General features: G+C 36.8%; 1 protein-coding gene across 1 annotated transcript in view; it reads right to left on the bottom strand.

Annotated features, from left to right (window-relative positions):
• Positions 1–520: 520 nt before the first annotated feature.
• The window catches only part of Fkbp12 (peptidyl-prolyl cis-trans isomerase Fkbp12), a 35,656-nt gene continuing 17,635 nt past the window's right edge, over positions 521–18,541 (bottom strand). Inside the window, exons 2-5 of the mRNA XM_081743082.1 lie at positions 15,722–15,769; positions 13,118–13,230; positions 7,994–8,067; positions 521–2,585 (exon numbers count right to left, since the gene is read on the bottom strand). Coding sequence (XP_081599208.1) covers positions 2,528–2,585; positions 7,994–8,067; positions 13,118–13,230; positions 15,722–15,769 — 293 coding nt within the window. The 3' untranslated portion in view covers positions 521–2,527. The remainder of the gene's footprint in view (positions 2,586–7,993; positions 8,068–13,117; positions 13,231–15,721; positions 15,770–18,541) is intronic.

Genomic DNA, 18,541 nt, shown 5'->3' with positions numbered 1-18,541 from the left:
ACGAAGTTGAGAACTACTCAAACCATTATTCGAATTGTATTCGCGCCAAGTATCTCCCACTGGGAATCAGACACGGAAGAGTCGTGTTACGAATTTGCCTACAAAAAGCAACAATCCAATATCCTGTTGCTTGCCCTTTCGTATTCAAGATTCAGGACATTAGACACCGAGTATGAAAGCAGTTCTTTCTTTAAAGAGCTCCTACAAGTCGACGATTGCAACTATCCTTCAACAAAAATTATCCGCACATGGCATTCTACCAAGATTCAAGGCGCTTTTGAGACCCTCAATGGAAACACTTATGTGCCTACGTGTTCAATGATTGCGAGTAGAAAAATTATTTCATGAAATGTTAATTTCCCTTTCCATAACGAGGAACTCTGCAAAAATTCTATCTAGAAGAGCCAATAAGCTGGAAAGTATGCGCTCTGTAGTATATAAGTCAGTTTGATAACCTGAAAAAGCAATCCAACAGTGATATTTGAGGACAATACTTAGTTTTCAATAAATACATCCCATATGCAATTTCAAAGAGTTTATTATATTGACGTATCATTGAAATAAAACTGCCTCCTTCATTATCGAAATACAATAATGGCACAGGAAAAGTTTCAGTTGTTGAAGAAAACGAGCAAATTTTAAAACGCAACATCTCTTAAATTTCTACATGTGCCAATAAAAGTATATCATTATAAAGGAAACAGTAGTAGTATGATTTGTAACTTATTACGTACACTATTTCGATTCAAAATGTATTGGTATGCATACCAGAAATCACCTTTTACTTCGATGTCAAAGAATTCTCATGTTTTTTTCTCGACTTTCTTTACGTTAACACAGGCTTATTCAGCCAAAAATAAAACCATCAAATTTCCACAATGTTTCATTAAGGTGATTTGTGACAAGCATACAATCAAACCTAAGCGTAATCAATTTTAATAACTGTTAACTCGCATCAGAAACCGGAATCACTATGAGACTGATTTAGTGGAAGTGATGTTCACTTTCAACCCACTCTTATCTCACTTGCTCTAGATTATACAAAGCACCTTACTGAAATCCAAGTGAACCTTATATACCTCAACAAGCAGCAAACAATTTTCAATCTAGCCTCATTCGTGTTCCAAGCTCAATGCCAGAAAGACTTATTCTTACCAGACTTCATATAACCCGCATAATTTATTGTACAACTTACTAAAAGCATTACAATATAGAATAACAAAAGTTCCAATTGTCTCACTCCGTTATGAAAGAAAAGATTTGATAAGTTAACAAAAAACAGTTGAAAAATTCAAGATATTGGTATGTAATTTCTACACTGAACACATTATTAGAACAAAATTTTACTGAAAAAGAATTGAAACACTTTACATTAAAATTGGCAGTGTTTTATTTTTTATTCATTTGACATAACTGAAACTTTTCACGCCTTTAATGATAAAAAGTCTTACACATTTAATACGGTATATAGTGCGTTGACAAATTCTACTTCGCCAACTGTAGTCAGAAATACTGCTTAACAAACAAATTACAAAAAAGAAAAATAAAGAATAAGATATTTCCTGCCATTTATTAGAAACATTACGCCTGTATACTACATTCAGGACAATGTTACAGTACACTTAAAGACTGTTACCAGGGTATACTGACTGGACTACCAATCTGGACTAAGATTTCTTTTGAAATTTTAACATGCTTTTCTGCAACTATAACATGTAAAACATACCAACAATTAACATCAAATCTAATTATTTGTAAACTACTCAGAATTTCCTCGAATGAAGTACGCAGGCATGTAGTGAACACAATGTTGTTTTCATATAAGAACTGAAATTTCAATTGAAGACTACTTACATTTTGACAGTGAAAATATAACTACCATATAACTGATCCATATTAACGTAATAGAATTGCAAATTTATTGTGTGAACTGTTTTACTTATTTTTTATCCTCTAAAGCTGGATTAAACAAAGTAAGTTGAGTCTATTGTGTTACTAAATTTAATTCTACATTGTCCTCAAAAACTGCTGAAATTATCAATGTTCATTTTTTTAAAGTTAGTTAAATGAAAAGAATAGCAACCCAGTTTATCTTCATATTTTAGAATGCTCATATATATATATATATATATATATATATATATATATATATATATATATATATATATATATATATATCAGTGTTTAGGAACTAATCAGGCAGGAAATGAAAAATCTAAACACTGATAAGACAGGAATGTTAACAGCGACGATTTTGCATAGTGAAAGATTTTTTAAAATTATTTTGTACAAAAAAATATTTTTTTAAATAATATACTAACACTAGTGTTGCCTCCTAAAGAAAGTATTTTTTCTGCCAAGTGTTCATAATCAAATCGAAGTAGTTACGATCCATAAATATCCCATGGAGACCATGACCTATGAAACTAGAAAGGTGCCTTTCATACACACGGAGCATTTGGATTTTTCTTCTACGACACGTACAGGAAAAGGAGAAGTTTTAGTGTTCCAGGAATAACGTGCAGAATCATGGTTCAACCCTTAGGAGCTCCACGTCGAAAATAAGAGTGGCATTTGGTGGAATAGTAAACATTCATTAAGGAAAATATAAAAGACTCATGAGCTTGCTGTACAATTAAAATTGTGTTAAATAAAACAACTTTGGGCATTCATACATTTTCAACCAAAATTACCATTAAAACTGCAGATCCTAATGAATTAAGAACTGTTATACCAAACTTGTTCCTTAATAATAAACTTTATTCGAACTGTATGAATTTGACCTGTAAAGGTGTAGTAGGGAATAGGTGCATCAACTTCGCGTGATATACAAATTAATTTATAAGTTTCTTTTAAGTATCGAGGTTATACAAGATTTCAGTCGCGATTGTAATGCTGCAGCACATCTATCCACTCCCAAGATGGAAGCCAAACTTCCACCTGTAATCGAGGTACATACTTTTTAAGGATACATTTTTTCATAAATGCGAGTCATGTAGATTGTCGTTTGTCCGGGATTCAAATTAGGAACGTAGTGTGTTTCTGGGCAGTGTAGCGATTATGTCAACATGTTCGTATTCCCGTATTATAGTATGTGGTCAATGACCAATGTTCAAGTGAGGTGTATACCGCCTTACACAATGTTTACTCGTGCAAAACAGTGCGTGTTTTCAAACTTTAGGTAGCGTGAAGTCGAAATGGACGTCAGATCCGCAAAGGATTAAGTGAGGCGTTTGGTGTGAGTGCTCTGCCTTCTCAGACGCCATTCGAGGCCAGTCAGCAAACATGGTCGCATTCGAACTGTTACAAATCATTACGTGAAGCACTCCGAACATCGCTCGCAAATGATCGTGGTATGGATGTGTAGTGAACTGAGTATTTCATCTGCGTCAGTCTATCACATGATCTCGGCATACGTAAGAATGTAGCCAGATGGTACCGATGGGAATATGTACGCATACACTTTGAACATTACACGCAGGAATGTGTTGATTTGCTGCACCATTATTGCTATTGACAAAACCTGGATATCTACGAACCAAAACTGCACCTACTCCAGTGAATAGTCAGTCAGCGTTCCCACGAACGAAAAAGTTCGAACAATAGCCAGCAAACGTTAAGGCTATGATGATATTGTCTTACGACCACGACGGCATTATCCTCTGATCAAATTGCCATCAGGGGTTATTGTAAATGTTAAATACTAGGTCTTATACCCGTGTCATCATTTGTGGCCAGGATTGCGATGCAAACGTCATCTGCAATCTGGGCCAATTCTCTTTCATGACAATGCCAGACGTCGTACTTACAGAACTTGCACTCCTTGAAAATCATCCACTTCAAAACTTCAAATCTCAACTCCATTCGTATAGGGGTTCATGAACTCTCACAAAAAAAGTTTTGTTATAAAACTGACTATGGAACATCAACTATCTGCATATTTCACACATTTCCTTTCTGAAAACATATAAGAGATCTCTTGTCAGCAGAAATGCCCTGTTCAACCCATTTTGTAATGTAAAAATCTGCTATCAATCGAGCTCCATGTGGCTGTATGGATAGAATACGTGCCTTTGGCGCGGAATACCCAGGTAACCCCCGACGTGAACTCATATGGGTCGGATCCCATGTTAAGCTGTAGGTCCACGTCAGACTCGCTGCCGAAAAAGGCCAAACTGAAATCAAAATTTTAAAAATTCGACAATCAACCACAACAACGTTAATACTTAATACATTGCCTGCAGTATCAAAGATAAATTTACGATGTAAGAGAGACACCAACTGTTCTTTTCTATTATGATAGGATCATGCAAGAGCTCCTTCCGTGAAACTTGACATTTTTCGAAGTGTAAATATATATATAAATCGTTTACAGAACAGGACTATGGCTTTTCTTCCCCCAAAATACCTCGAGACTAGATGCATGAAAATAAATTGTGCATTACAGTTGCGAGTCTTAAATCATCTTTTCCCGAAACATAATTGAACTACTGTTAATTCATCTTTGTGTGACTGTAGCACGGTTTCGCGTGATAGTTGGGGATTTACAAAATCTTCCCCTCTAGGATCTGTTCGGGACTGCAAATGTTCTAGTTTCTAGAACTGTTCTAGTTTCCCTCCAAAACATACGAGGTGCGTACCAAAACAACGTGTTTTCATGTAGGCCCAAAACGTCTGTCAACATTTTAGTGGAAATGCATGTGACTAAACTTTAAGAAACTGTGTCAAATTGCACATGTCCGATCGTAGTATTTTCTGGAGTGACATTGATTATATTGTGAAGGAGATCCGAATTATCAGTTTTTGTCTGTACGAGGTGAAAAGGCTGAGACTATTCACAGGCAGCTGAAGGATGTGTGTGGGAACAACTGCACACTTGCAGATACTGTTGTTCGGGAGTGGGTGTCGAACTCACGGGAAAATGGGGGAGGACAACGGATGAATTGCCGAAGATAGGAAGCCCAAGTTGTGTACCAATGACTGAAAACATTGTCCATGTTGAGAGCGTGGTAGTGAAGGACAGACTGAGAACTGTGGAGAATACCTGCAACTTAACAGGGTCATCACACGGCACTGTGGAACGCATACTAACTGAGCAGCTGAAGTTGAGATAGATCAGCTGACCTTGGAACCGTAAGCAATTGGGCGAGGTAAAAAATATATCCCACAAGACAATTGCAAATGGCCTCCCAACAAGAAATAGTGATACGAATGGATAATTGACTCCGCGTTCCGCTGTTCAATCCAGAAACAAAACGTCAGTTAAACAGTGGAAGAATTCCTCCTTACCCTTCCTGAAACGAAAAACTATTTTATTCAATAATCTAGGATAAAAGTGTAATTCTAGTTATCCCTGTACCAAAAGGATATCACTACGATTATTGTGTGCAGCTTTCGGAGAAGAGATTGCTTCCTATACTGAAAGAAAATCGACCACAGCTCGTAAGTTCAGGATTTCCCCCTCCAAAAGTTGGGGAAATCCCCTACATTGTCGTCAACATTTTGCAACCGAAACACATCGGAACTTTTCCACATCCACCCTATTCCCTAGATCTTACTCCCAGTGATGTTAAGTTTCCTAAGAAGGATTCCTTACAGGTCATGCATGTTCTTTTATCTGAAAGTTCCCTCGAAAGTGCCTATACCAGTGTCTCAAACCCAAACCCCAAAATGACTTCGAAGATTACGTTGAATAGTGAAGGTAAAGTCTCACCCAAGTATTGAAACTGATCGGAGTTACATGTAAACGGCACATATTTTTGGTATGTACCTCGTAAGTCATCATTCGTGCGATATTAAAAAAAACTGCTAAGAGTAATCTACTCTGTCACTTTTGGTGATTATTAACCTAATTCTGATATTTCAGTATAAAGCAAGTGCATAACTATGAATATACTGTAAATTGTCATACAGTGTCTTGGCTTTTTAGTCAAGAAACATGGAAACTCTACTGATGTCACATTTAAGTGAAACATAGCTGTATTCACAATTGAGCATTCTCCATGATCAAGTCATTACAGTGGCAACCAATGAGTGATAGCGAGGCTGTGACAAATTTAAATATAAACAGAGCTTGAATTTTCCAATTTGTGGAAGATGTTGCCGTTCTTGACCGAGATTTTCTTAATATTTCTCAGTATAATAGCCCAACGCAGGAAATCTGCGTTTGCTTATATACAGATCAAATTATTACTGACTCGCTTGTAATTACTGTGGCTTTTTAAAAAACATAATATACGTACTCTACGTGATTAATGATGTTACAATCGTGTATTTTTGCAACTCTCCCTACTATAGCAAGGTCACTGCATGTAATAATAGCGGAAGAATACAAATAGCTCTATTCTAGTTTAAAAGTAAGAACAGATTGGTTAATCCGGAGCCAATTTATAACGCACTACGTGCTAGAACAAAAGAACCATATACTCTGGTCCATTTTCCTTTTCTCCAGCTATTCCTGAAGCGACGATTCGCCGAATGTGCGTTAAGTTATTAATTTTCTGAATCTCTGTTCTATTCTGCGTATCCTTGTTTTTCATGTGTCTTGGCCGCTTAGGGTCTGAGCTAATACATTTGGAACTATGAAATATGAATTTTGATTTATATAAAAAAGCCAGGTAAGAACGGACTTAAATTGTAGAATGGGCTTGATATCCAAAGACTAGAACAAATATTTTCAGTTAAAAGTCAGGTCTCGATTCAGGTTTATTATGATGGCTACCAATACTGTTACGCATTGAGTTAAGAAACAAATCATTTTTTCATATGAAGGGTACGGGGAAAAAACAAGGAATGTCCATGTATGTGCTTTTTCGGATGCTTTGTCCTATCTGTCCTATCTGTTGGTGACTCTTGGCACTATTTGACTATCTATACCATGCATTCGTAGATGTAGAAATGTTAATGTAAAAAGTGGCCAAATATTTCATAATCCTATTCTTTGTACGCGGTTTTCAATATTAAAACGCCGTTATCTCGAAAATGCAGTTTTGTGACATTCCTTGTTTTTTCCCCTTACCCCTCATATGTATTCGCGGGTTAGATCCGACCAACCATCAGTGCATTACTGGGCTAGTTGATTTGGAATTAAACGTTCCTTCCTCAGTATCAAGACAGGCACGGATCTACAGATTAACGTGGACTCCATTTTACACAGTTCGCATCAAAAATCGAACCCAGACTCCTACCTCGAAGGTGCGTATGTTAACCATATAGCCACGTAGGAGCTAAAATGAATAACCATTTATATCCATGACTGGCACTAAACCGTAGTTGGCCATCACACTCCATACTGAGGTATTATATAACGTTATGATTCCATTTGCAAATTACACTTCACAATTTAATAAAATTATAGGATGCGTATCAAAGAATAATTCAACACTCACCTAAATCCGAGTTATAACGCAATCTTAGAAGTTTCAGTGAAATTTTGGCCATCATCAATGCATATTTTCTTATTGCACGATATAAATTCATAAAATTTCTCAAGGGATACAAAAATTAAAAATATCCCTTTACGGATAAGTAGTGTCGAGTGATGAAGTGTGTGTGAGTGAGTGAGTGAGTGTGTGTGTGTGTGTGTGTGTGTGTGAGAGAGAGAGAGAGAGAGAGAGAGAGAGAGAGAGAGAGAGAGGGGGGGGGTAGGTTTATACTATATAAGAACAATTGGTCGATCTAGAATAAAGGCGAAAACTGAGCAATATTTGTTTTTACAATATGAGAAATTTATGAGTCACTTGACAGTCTATTGTTTTAAACTTAATTTTTCACAAATTAATGTGCATAGATATATAGCACGTTGATGTTTATTCAAGTAATTCTTCGAGCAACGTAAATGTTGAAGAAAAAATGCACTGATAGCAAAAATTTATCGCTGATAATATCCGCGATTAGATTGTAACTCGGATTTACGTAAGTAAGCCTTTGGTGTTATGGTTCACAACATCCAAACGAAATCTTTATTTTAAAAATAAAAGAATGAAAAGGATATATTCCTGGATGTCCTCTAGAGCCATAAGCATAATCAGGTGAACACGTAAGGCGAGCTCGCTGTCCTACACACATCTGAAATCAAAACAAACGTTTCAGAAAATTTACATTTATAACACTACAGTTCGCACTGATTTGTCACGTAACATCATAAGCTTGCATCAATTAAAACGCACATACGTTTATGTTAGCCTTTAATGTCGCAAATATATCAATTACATCACGGGTATCCACAGGCGGCTTTGTGCCCTTGAGAACATCTGGGGAAAATGGTAAAAATTTGGAGGGCTATACCCTTGCAGGGATAGTCACCCTTGAATACATTACTATGAAACCACTTATTACATGTAACAGAAAATTAAGTATAATATTAAACAAAACTTTTATTCCCTTACTAAAAGTAGTTAGTTGCATTATTACCTATTCTTAAAAAACACTTTCATGTTCCCTGAGGACAAACACAAAGTAACTAAAAAAGTTCTTGGCCTCTCGAATTAACGTGTCCCAACAGTTACTAATTATGGCTATCTAAACTCGCTTTCACTTTATAAGGGGTGGTAAGGGACTTTTGACTCATCTTGTATATTTTTATTAAATTACCTACGAAGCGATTAGATACCTTTTTAGCTTCACGACTCTATCAATTTTCATAGCATCCTCATCACCAAAAGCAGAACTGCAAGTTTTTAAGAAAGAATTATTGATTCCCTATTTATTTTTCATGTTTGTGTTTGAAATAAGTATTGGGACATGTTTTGGGTATGAGGCATATTGGACATTCGATGTTGCATATGCATATAATGTCTGAAAGAAACTGGCATCACTAATTATGCATATAATGTCTGAAAGAAACTGAATGAGTTTATAATGAAAAACCGTGCTTGTATTTGACGACATTAATTCCTTTCGTAGGGAGTTTTGTTTCAAATATCAATACTTAAAATGCGGTGTTCTTTTCACCTGCATGAAATTTTGTAACTGATTGGCTATCCACTATTTTGTTTTACACTATCCTTTACAATCTTCTTGGTTAGCTTAAAGGCTTTTCATCCATTCTCCCTGGCTAGGATTTTGTCATCACTAATTACGTTAATAAAAAGTACGATTAAATTACCTATTTATTCCTAAATTAAAATGCATAAATTCAATACTCTTAAAAAAGTTACACAAAATCATTAAAAAATCTACTTATGAATTTACAACTATGATATGCTGACAAGCGCAGAAAATATCAAGGCTGGACTTAAATTTTATAGTATGATGTCGTTCTTAATTTCGAATATAGTGAACATATATCAAGAATACTACTTTTTTTTAAAAAAAAATTTATCACAGGATGTTTTGTTGTATAGAATGGTGTTATATATTTAAAACACCTAACTAATAGCTCGTTAGTAAGATAATAAAGCTTCGTGGTCCTCTCATGTTAACTGGCATTACTCGTACTATTTCAAACTCGCTCGAACCCTTTGTTGCTTCCCGCAGGCTGAACTCCTATAACACAATCATTGACTGCTTTCAAGTTCTGTGAAGAAACTGAACCCAGTATTCCCAGAATACGCTAGCTTTGTAAAACCCTTATTTCATCTTTAACACTTCGTTTACAATTATTATCCGTCCACTAACACACGAATAAAGAACTTCTATTTTTTGTAACGGTTTTTGCACAAATGTTATTTCTTGAGGCTAATTTCTACTTGTCAATTCGCACACTGGTTCCCATGTATACAATACTAGGGCGCAAAATTTCAAAGTCAGACGTACTCGCCAATATCTCTCACAAATTATGAGACCCCCACGGCCTTTGGTTTGACAGAGAAAGACTTCATATTCTGTGTTTTCTCTCGCTCAGTGACAATTGTTTTCGTGCGAAACAAACTGCGGGGCCCTGTGAGTTTAGGCAGAAACCATTCCAAATGAACACTAATCGCCGCTCTAAATTTCTAGTCACCAATGGCGACCGGAAATTTTGCGCCCTGGCTATACTCACTGTTAATGAATAAAATTTAATTTATTTACAACTAGTACAAATTCCTCACTATGGATACAAATATATTTTTCTCGTATTAGGAATCGCAAATGACATTCAACTTCGTGTGTATCCCTGTAGTAGGCAGATCAAGATTCTGTCAACTCTAAACCGTGATAAGTCTTGGGTTTGGTATTTTAAAAATTCCTGAAAGTAATCCCTGTATTTCGCGCTCATTTTCTACAGTGAATTTTATATTTTCATGAATACTGCTGAATTCGGTTTGAATTTCTTGGATATTCACATGCACCAGACAAAGAAATTTAGCACTTCTGTATACAGGAAAGAAATAACTCTCTCCGGTATCAGCTAATAAAAGTCAATACTTAGAAAACTTTCTTTCTACCGAGCATTCAGAAACTCTACAGAAAAGCACATTGGAAAACATACCACTAAATTATTCATTTTAGGAAAGAATAATGGTTCCAATTAATACAGCGCATTGAAATAAAAATAAATAAATAAATAAATAAAACTGTCCATTTTTCTCGTCAAGTTCGTGAACTAATAAGAATATTTAAATACTTGATCAGAAATTTGTACATAGTTGTAAATAAATTACAACTATACATGTGAGTGTAGTATATATGGGAACCAGTGTGCAAAGTGGTAAGTCGAAATTATCAAGAAATACCGTTTGATGCAACTTACAAAATATAGCATTTGTTCATTCGTGTGTTAGTGGACGAATAATAATGGCAAACGAAGTGTTAAGAGTGTAGTAAGTGTTTTGCAAATCTCGTGTAACCCGGGCGTACGAGGTTCATTTTACAAGACTTACAAGCAGCCAATGGTGATATAGGAGTTTCAGCCTGCAAAAAGTAACCAATGATTGTGAACGATTCGCAAGCAAGCCGAAATATTAGGATTTACTAAAATGAAGAGGATCTCAGATGCATAACTACGCTTTATTATTTTACTAATTTAATATTCACCTCATAGCATCTATCACTAAATAATAGTTTGGGTTTGTAAGTTTGTTAGCTTAACTACTGAACTTCTGTGTACACTCTTAAGCATTATGAATATTCCAAAATTCACCTGCATGTTCACCTTTTTTCCCCATCAAAACCACTTCTCAGTTTTTGAAATTCTCAATTTGCTTTTCATGTCAACGACAATGTTTTTATTCTTACAATACGATAGGTAAAATTATGATTTTATACATTTCACTTTTAATTTTTATACAAGTAGTATCATGCATTTCGAAAGTGTCTATTTAGTCATCTATTAAAAATTTACATTTCGATCATACAAGTAAGTGATTCCCCCCTTCCAAAGATAGGCTTTAATCTTCCCTAGTCACGTACTCTGCAGTGAAGTTTAAAAAGAATGAAAAGATATCCTCTTTACTTTAATTACAAATTTTGAAAGAAAAAGAATTTCCTCGTATTAGTGAACTGCCTCAGCATATTACCACTACTTCCGAAATTTGTGAGTAGAATATTTGGTTTAGTGTTGACCTATTTATTAGACCTTGATCACTATCTATACAGCATTAACTGTGCCACGATAATGTTAAGATCGGTAACATCCCTCGATAAAAGTTGCAGTCGTTATTACATTCTCCTAAATTATGCACAATTCGATTCTTCGAATTATTCGATTCTTTCCATTCCTTTAGAATTTCTTCCTCCTGCTAGCATCTGTAAGATGACCCCTCCCGACTTCAGCCATGAAGCTGGAATTGATTCAGTTCCTGATGCATATCATCAAATCAGGGGTTCTACAGCGTGTATTTCACTACATATTCCTTTATCTACTACATATATACTTGATAGGTAATCAAAATAGTTTTCATCCTGAACCGCATTAATCATTGCAGATATTTCTTTCCGAGTCTACTTATTCATTTGTAACAATCCGTTTTCGCTTTTGCTCTTTCCTTCTTTATCCATATTCTTTTAAACACTATTATTGCTTCTTAACTATTCTCATACCTTTTCATGTTTGTTTATTAACAAAAATATAGAGGGTGATTCACTTATACTGAGTCGAAGACAATATGCAACTGTGCCACGCATGCGCAACCCATCGCCGTGAGATTATCTTGTTAGTCACGCAGCATAGCAGTGTGGTCGAGCGTAGTTTAATGCCGCCGAAACTGAGCAGATTCTAAGAGGGATTCATTGTGGCCTTTTCCGACGCTAAGTTCACGGTGTATCGTATAAACGTCAAGTGTGTAATTTTCGTTCAGGTCGTGCCACTGTGGATCCTATTCGGAAATAATGCTGCAAAGAGTCGTGGGGCCACCACACCGACGCGAGCAGTTAGAAACCGGCCTCCTGTGAAAAGGACCCCGTGACCTCCGAAAATCCCCACAAAGCGTGCGATGGTCAGCAAATGCCGCACATCGCAGAAGACAATCAATCGCGTCTCACGATCATTCGCAAAAGTAGTGTACGCCCTGAAACCTGTTATGTGCCTGAGTGAAAAAGAACTGCAAGAGGTTGTATGAACGTTATCTCGCGGTTGATCGCTAGAAGTTCGGGTCATTACATACACATGGCAAGGGCCGCCGAAGCACGTTCTTCCGCCAGTGCGCGAATTTCATGATTGTGGCAGTTTTCATACAGGCGCAAACTGCGTCTCCGAAAGGTGAAGCGAAACGTCGGAGCATGCTGCGTACTACCAGACGTAAACCAGTTTGAACTGCAGCAAGACACGGCATCCAGCCACACGGCAAAAACATCGCTGAAATTATATCGCCGTATGGAACAAAAAACTTGAATTTCGGCAATTCCCTTCTCTGATATCCCTGTCAAGATTCCAGATGTCAGCCCAATGGACTATTGTGCTTTCGAACTTCTCATGCGGGACCTGTCCCATCGTCGAATCCGCACGGTCTTCGGCCTGTGGGAACCCTGTCAAGAGAAGTGGGATGGAATGCCCATGGTCCAGCTGCAATTGAAACTGCGATGCGGGCAATAATCAGTAGAAACTGTGCAAATCGAACAAAATTGATGGTGGAAACATGACATCATCTAGGTAAGTGGTACATTCAAATTCGGCTCAATACAAACGAATCTACCTCTGTATCCAAAAACATAGCAAATTCACAAACCAGTAGAGGGTTTAAGATTTTTAATTAATTACCTGCGCTACTCCCTGATCCCAGCCTTTTATTACTTCGCCACGACCTAGTCTGAATTTGAAGGGTACTCCTCGATCACGGGAAGAATCAAACTTCGAGCCATTCTCCAACGTACCTGAAACATTGAAATAAATCACTTATGAATTACATACTATAATTAACTGGGAGGTAGGGAAAGAAAGAAAGAACTCATATGATATCGGTTTCCTTTTAAATTCTTATATCCTTCTCTCAAGGTCGATTCTTTGGCTATTACAGATAAATCTAAGTTCAAGTGAACGTTTTTCCTTATTTTCTTTCATATGGCAATCAGTTGTCCTTAAAAATGCACCGAATTTCATACTTTGTTGTAAAATAAGATGCCGTAAAATTATACTTCTTTGAGCACAAAATTAACAAAAAGTTATATTAGAATGAATGTTTCTGATGTATTATGAAGTGCACTGAAGACAGCTACCTCATTGCTACTTTCAATATTGGAGGTAGGGAGTTCCAATTCTTAACAGAAAAAAAAAAAATGTAAAAAGTACGAATTGTGCACAAACTACTGGCTCTGACGTATACAGATATACCTTTAAGCTTAACTACAGACGATAATGAGTAAAATGCTTTTAGAATTTTATTTCTGTTAACTATATCTGGTATATTTAACTTACGTACAACCTTCAGAAAGCTATGTAAATCGCTTTACTTTTAATGCAACATTCAATCTACGAGGTTAGTGTTTTTGGAGCAAGTGCTTGGTGATACAGCTACGAACTCGTGTGTAAGGAATGCACGTAGAAAGTCATGCGCATTTGTAGTTATTAATATTATATAGTGAGGAGGCCAATGACCCTGCTACTGAACCTGCTGACTTACTCTGGTTGCCTAAAGTTTTGCTTCAAATTCGCGACCGCAACGTGTTACCTCTCAGAATTCTAAAGGATGAAGTTGGGACTCCTCAAACACGAAGTTTAAAATATCCAAATTTGTCCAATTCAAAAGCTGAACCATGTTATTCAAAAAATGCAACGTACAATTCGGCTACCACAAATGCACATATAGGCTATACCAATGCCTTCCGCATTTTACACTCACATTTATCTAATTTAATGTAATCAAAATAGTTCACACTCAGTAGTAATGTATTACAAATAAACTGGCACATTATGGTAAGGCAGATGGTATGAGATCAACCAGGAGGATCAACCAAAAGATGTGCTATCAGAGAACTCGCTATGAGGACTTTAAAACTGGCAACACAGCTAAAACACAACTGTCTACAAGCTCTAACAAATTAAGAATAATTATGCTGTGTAAGCATTTCTACGGGTTGGTTATAGATTGTTGGTCCGCGTTAGGGAATTATAGCAAATAATATGTCCTAAATATTTACGCACACGTAACAATGAGTATTCACCAAGTTGCACGCTGAACGTAGGAGAAACTCACTGCAAATGGAACAAGGTTACACGACGCTTATGGAAACTCAGTTCTACCGTACCCATTGCCAAATGAACAAAGGCGTTTCACGGTAACCGTGAATCAGCCGAAATACGATAAAGAACCTTTCGTACCGCAAAAGATACGCACTCACTTGGATTGACTTTACATGTTACAGGGCCACCAAAGAATCAGAAGTTACATTGAACATTTCACTACCATATGTTAAAGAACACGGGTATGCATAGAGATCTGACGAAATGGGTGAAACAATCTTACTGATGACGTGCAGAAATAAAAGGTCTAAGAATGTGCATGATTTCAACCTGGGTCTTTATAAAAATGTGAGCTTCATCTTATCAACTTAACTGAAACGGCATCACTTGTCTTCACCATGCCTTTAAAATATTAATAATATTAAAAGAACCCGCAAATGTGGATGTGATGATACTGGCATATGACTACCAAAGTTATCTTCGCACACAGTATAACGAAGAACAGCCACTGCTGAATGTTATGCTCATTTCCTGGAACACCATCTACCTACCCTCTGCAGCTGGATGAAAGATAATATATTTTGCAATCATGGAAAACAAACTATCTACGAAAACGCCAGGGGTCATACAACACTCTGCAGAAGTGAATTAATAGATACTTTTAACACCCCTCAACACCTCTACTATTATTTTTGCACTAGGCGCTCTCTTCGAACGTTAAACGCAAAATGAGGCAGTTAACATCTTAAAATGCCTGCCAAATTATTGTAGCTACAATGTGCGAATATTGTAGCACCAGTAATTATACTAACGAATTATAATCACTCCCATGTCAGCAATTTTCTTTTCTTTACATACCAGATAAAAAGCAACGGTTCTCGTATTTGGCTTTACTGCCTCACGATACAAGGTCAACATCGAAAAATGCCGTTCTCCCAAAACAGACCACGTGCACTACCATTCTCAACGAATAAATAAATAAATAAATAAAAATACACTTAGCCTTTTCGATGGTATATGACATATGCAATCTTACAAAAATGACTCACTCAGGGAGAGAAGTTTTGCCATGTTCATTTGTTCTATTAAACAGTACAGTAATCCTCAAATTATCATAGTTAGATATGAAATTAATTACGTAACAACGCAAAACATTATAATATTTATATGAGACTAATAACTTACCTGTATAATGAACCACTACAGTTTGTCCAGCCTTGGGATAGGTTTGACCTAGAAGTAAAAAGATATTCCATATTATCCATACATAAAACAAGACAAATACTCACTTCTTGACACAACATACAATTAATGAAATCCTACTAACAAATCATAGCAGTGCAAATTATTTTTCAGGTACACCCGCGTGAGAATAAGTCTGCATTGTCTTGAGTGGAAACTTTTTGTACCTTTAGTTATGATCACCTTCACAATAAAGGCAATTAAGTTAATGAATTGGATGCATTTATACTCCTACTACGGGAAGTTCAAAAGGAATCTGTAGTGTCTGCAACTTTCGAAACAACCACTCAAATTTAGAAATCAAATTAAACAGTGAGCGGCAAAGACTATTTTTAACTGATTTCTTTAAAAAGAGTAAATGTTCGACTGGATCATGGATCAAACCTATGCCTCGAACTTCCGTGCTAACCGTTAATCGCTACGCTAACTAATCCTACCAGATCAATCATATTCTCCTATAGAGGCTGGTGCCGTGTTTTATACCACAATTACAATTCTATGATCAGACGCAGAACTGATCTCTACCATTAAAATTACATGTTGGAAAAGCTAGTTTTGCCTTTACTTCTTATGCTTATATTTCACATTTCTTAAAGGTACACTGAAGTCAAGGAGTCTGCTTAATCACAGAAAATAGTTCATGTGAATTACTACAAAGAGAGCGTGGAATAGAGTCTGAAAAGGACTGAATAGCGCAGACCTTCGCCATGGTAAGCTGGGAGCTCAAATGCAAAGACCAGTTCAGCCTGAAAGAAAGAAAAAAAATCACCTAGGTGTCCAACACGAAGAACTTTTCCTACAAAAGTTGTTTTTCACGATCTTTTCAATGACGTACGAGGGGCTGATAAATTCGTAGCCCTACCCAGGAGTGCAGGTAGGACGATGAAATTGCAGCTTTAAAGAACATCTCTCTCATGTACAGTAAAGGACACTTCTAGATGGTACACTCTTGCCGTAAATTTCCATATGGGTGTACCATCCAGAAGTGTTCCTTACTGTACAAATACAAATTTTCGTATTAATAATGAAATTATTCTTGTGTTTTTTAGGTCCCTGAAGTGATCATGTGTGCATAACCAGTGAATTTCACTAACATCGAGATCAGAGCTGTCATCCAGCTTCTATTCCACCACGGAAAGCCACCGTAGCAAATTCATGCGGAAGTCTGTGATACACTATGGGATTCTCCTCCGTCAAGAAGTGCGTAGCACAGTTTAAACGTGGTAATTTCTCAACACATTCTGCATGTGCAGGAAGACCATAAACAGTGACTGCCTCCGAAATCGTGAATGAAGTTCATGACATTCTTGAAAATCGCAGAACTTCAGCAAAACGTGTGGCAGGAATTGTGGGCATGTCCAAACTCTCGGTACAGTGAGTTCCCAAAAATCAGTCTGTAAATCAAAGGGCTGCACAGTGGTTCAGGATGAGCAAAAACCTGGTCAAAACCTATAATTGGTTATAAAAATGTGCAAAATGCTTCCAAAGTCCCAAATATGTGAGAATTGTATATTTATAGTACCGTACTACGAATTAACGAATACGTTCATCGTTCGGTTGCACTAGCCTTATCTGCAAGAAAAAGTTAGTAAGAAATGTTTTTAAACACTAATAAAGTACTGCGTATTCATATGTAATACGTGAGTACACTCACATATACTAATCTGCACTACATTCATACATACAAGTCTTCATTACACTCACACACACAAATGAAAACCTAGAATTGATTTTGTCAACCACATCTGTACGTCAATCATAACTGTCACTGTCAATATCACTGAATGCAAATCGGATGCCTTCATTATTTTGGCTGTTGGACGCCGTTGGCTCTTTCTCCTCCTTTGTGTGTCAAGCAATATCTTTTCTTCCCAGTAACCACATGCCTAACACTCGAAAGAAAGGGATCAGAAGTAATCAGAAGCATATGCAACATATCCTGATTCGTAATAGTGCGAGAGAATTTGCGCGAGTGATCTTCACGAAATGTTCGTAAGTCTTTATTTCGTGCCTCTTGAGAAAGCTGACCTATTAGTAAAATGGCATTCTTTATCACAGCCAATCCATGAACAAGTATTTTGTGGACACTAGCAGGCATATAGAACCAACTGTAAAGGTGAACAAAGAGTTTGGCTGTTTCAAGTGCATAACTGTCAAAAGTTTTGGAATCAATATCAAGTCCAGAGTTGATTACAGATAGTATCACCGATAATCGTGTAATGAGGTGTTCAGAAATCCCGTTATTTGCAAAGATTGGTATGGGTCCGCAAAGAACTCCTAGTAGTGTTTCCATCATTGCTTCTTCCACTGCCTCCTGCTTTGTGCCTATCGACGGTAAAGCATCCTTTTTCTCTAAACTGCTTCTCAATCTCATGTTTCCGCGAGTAATTGGTGATAACTTTGATAAATATCTGCGTTGCATGTTTTGGCACCAACACATATACAGTTGTATTGGCTTTTGGTTAACTTAGCATAGAGAAATAATGCAAGCACCTCTTCTTTGGTGTACGGTTTGGATAAAATGCTTTGGTCCTTTGCTCTCATAAATGCTTGCCTTATCTTACAAGCTCTAGACGGAATAGTTTCTGTCACTGTACGAAGTACTTTTGCTGCACCTTTTTGTCCTGATGCCCGACGACTCATTTTGGCAATAAGGGCCAGTTCCGATGTACTTGCAGATGCGCGTAAGTCTTCCGTTTTCCTCCGTTTGGTTCTGTCACTAGATTCTCTGAAATCCTTCGATGGACGACCTCCAGGATTTGA

Source organism: Thermobia domestica, chromosome 2 (assembly GCF_964235325.1).
Source record: "Thermobia domestica chromosome 2, izTheDome1.hap1.1, whole genome shotgun sequence".
Taxonomy (NCBI): domain Eukaryota; kingdom Metazoa; phylum Arthropoda; class Insecta; order Zygentoma; family Lepismatidae; genus Thermobia; species Thermobia domestica.
This window is presented reverse-complemented; position numbering and strand designations above follow the sequence as displayed.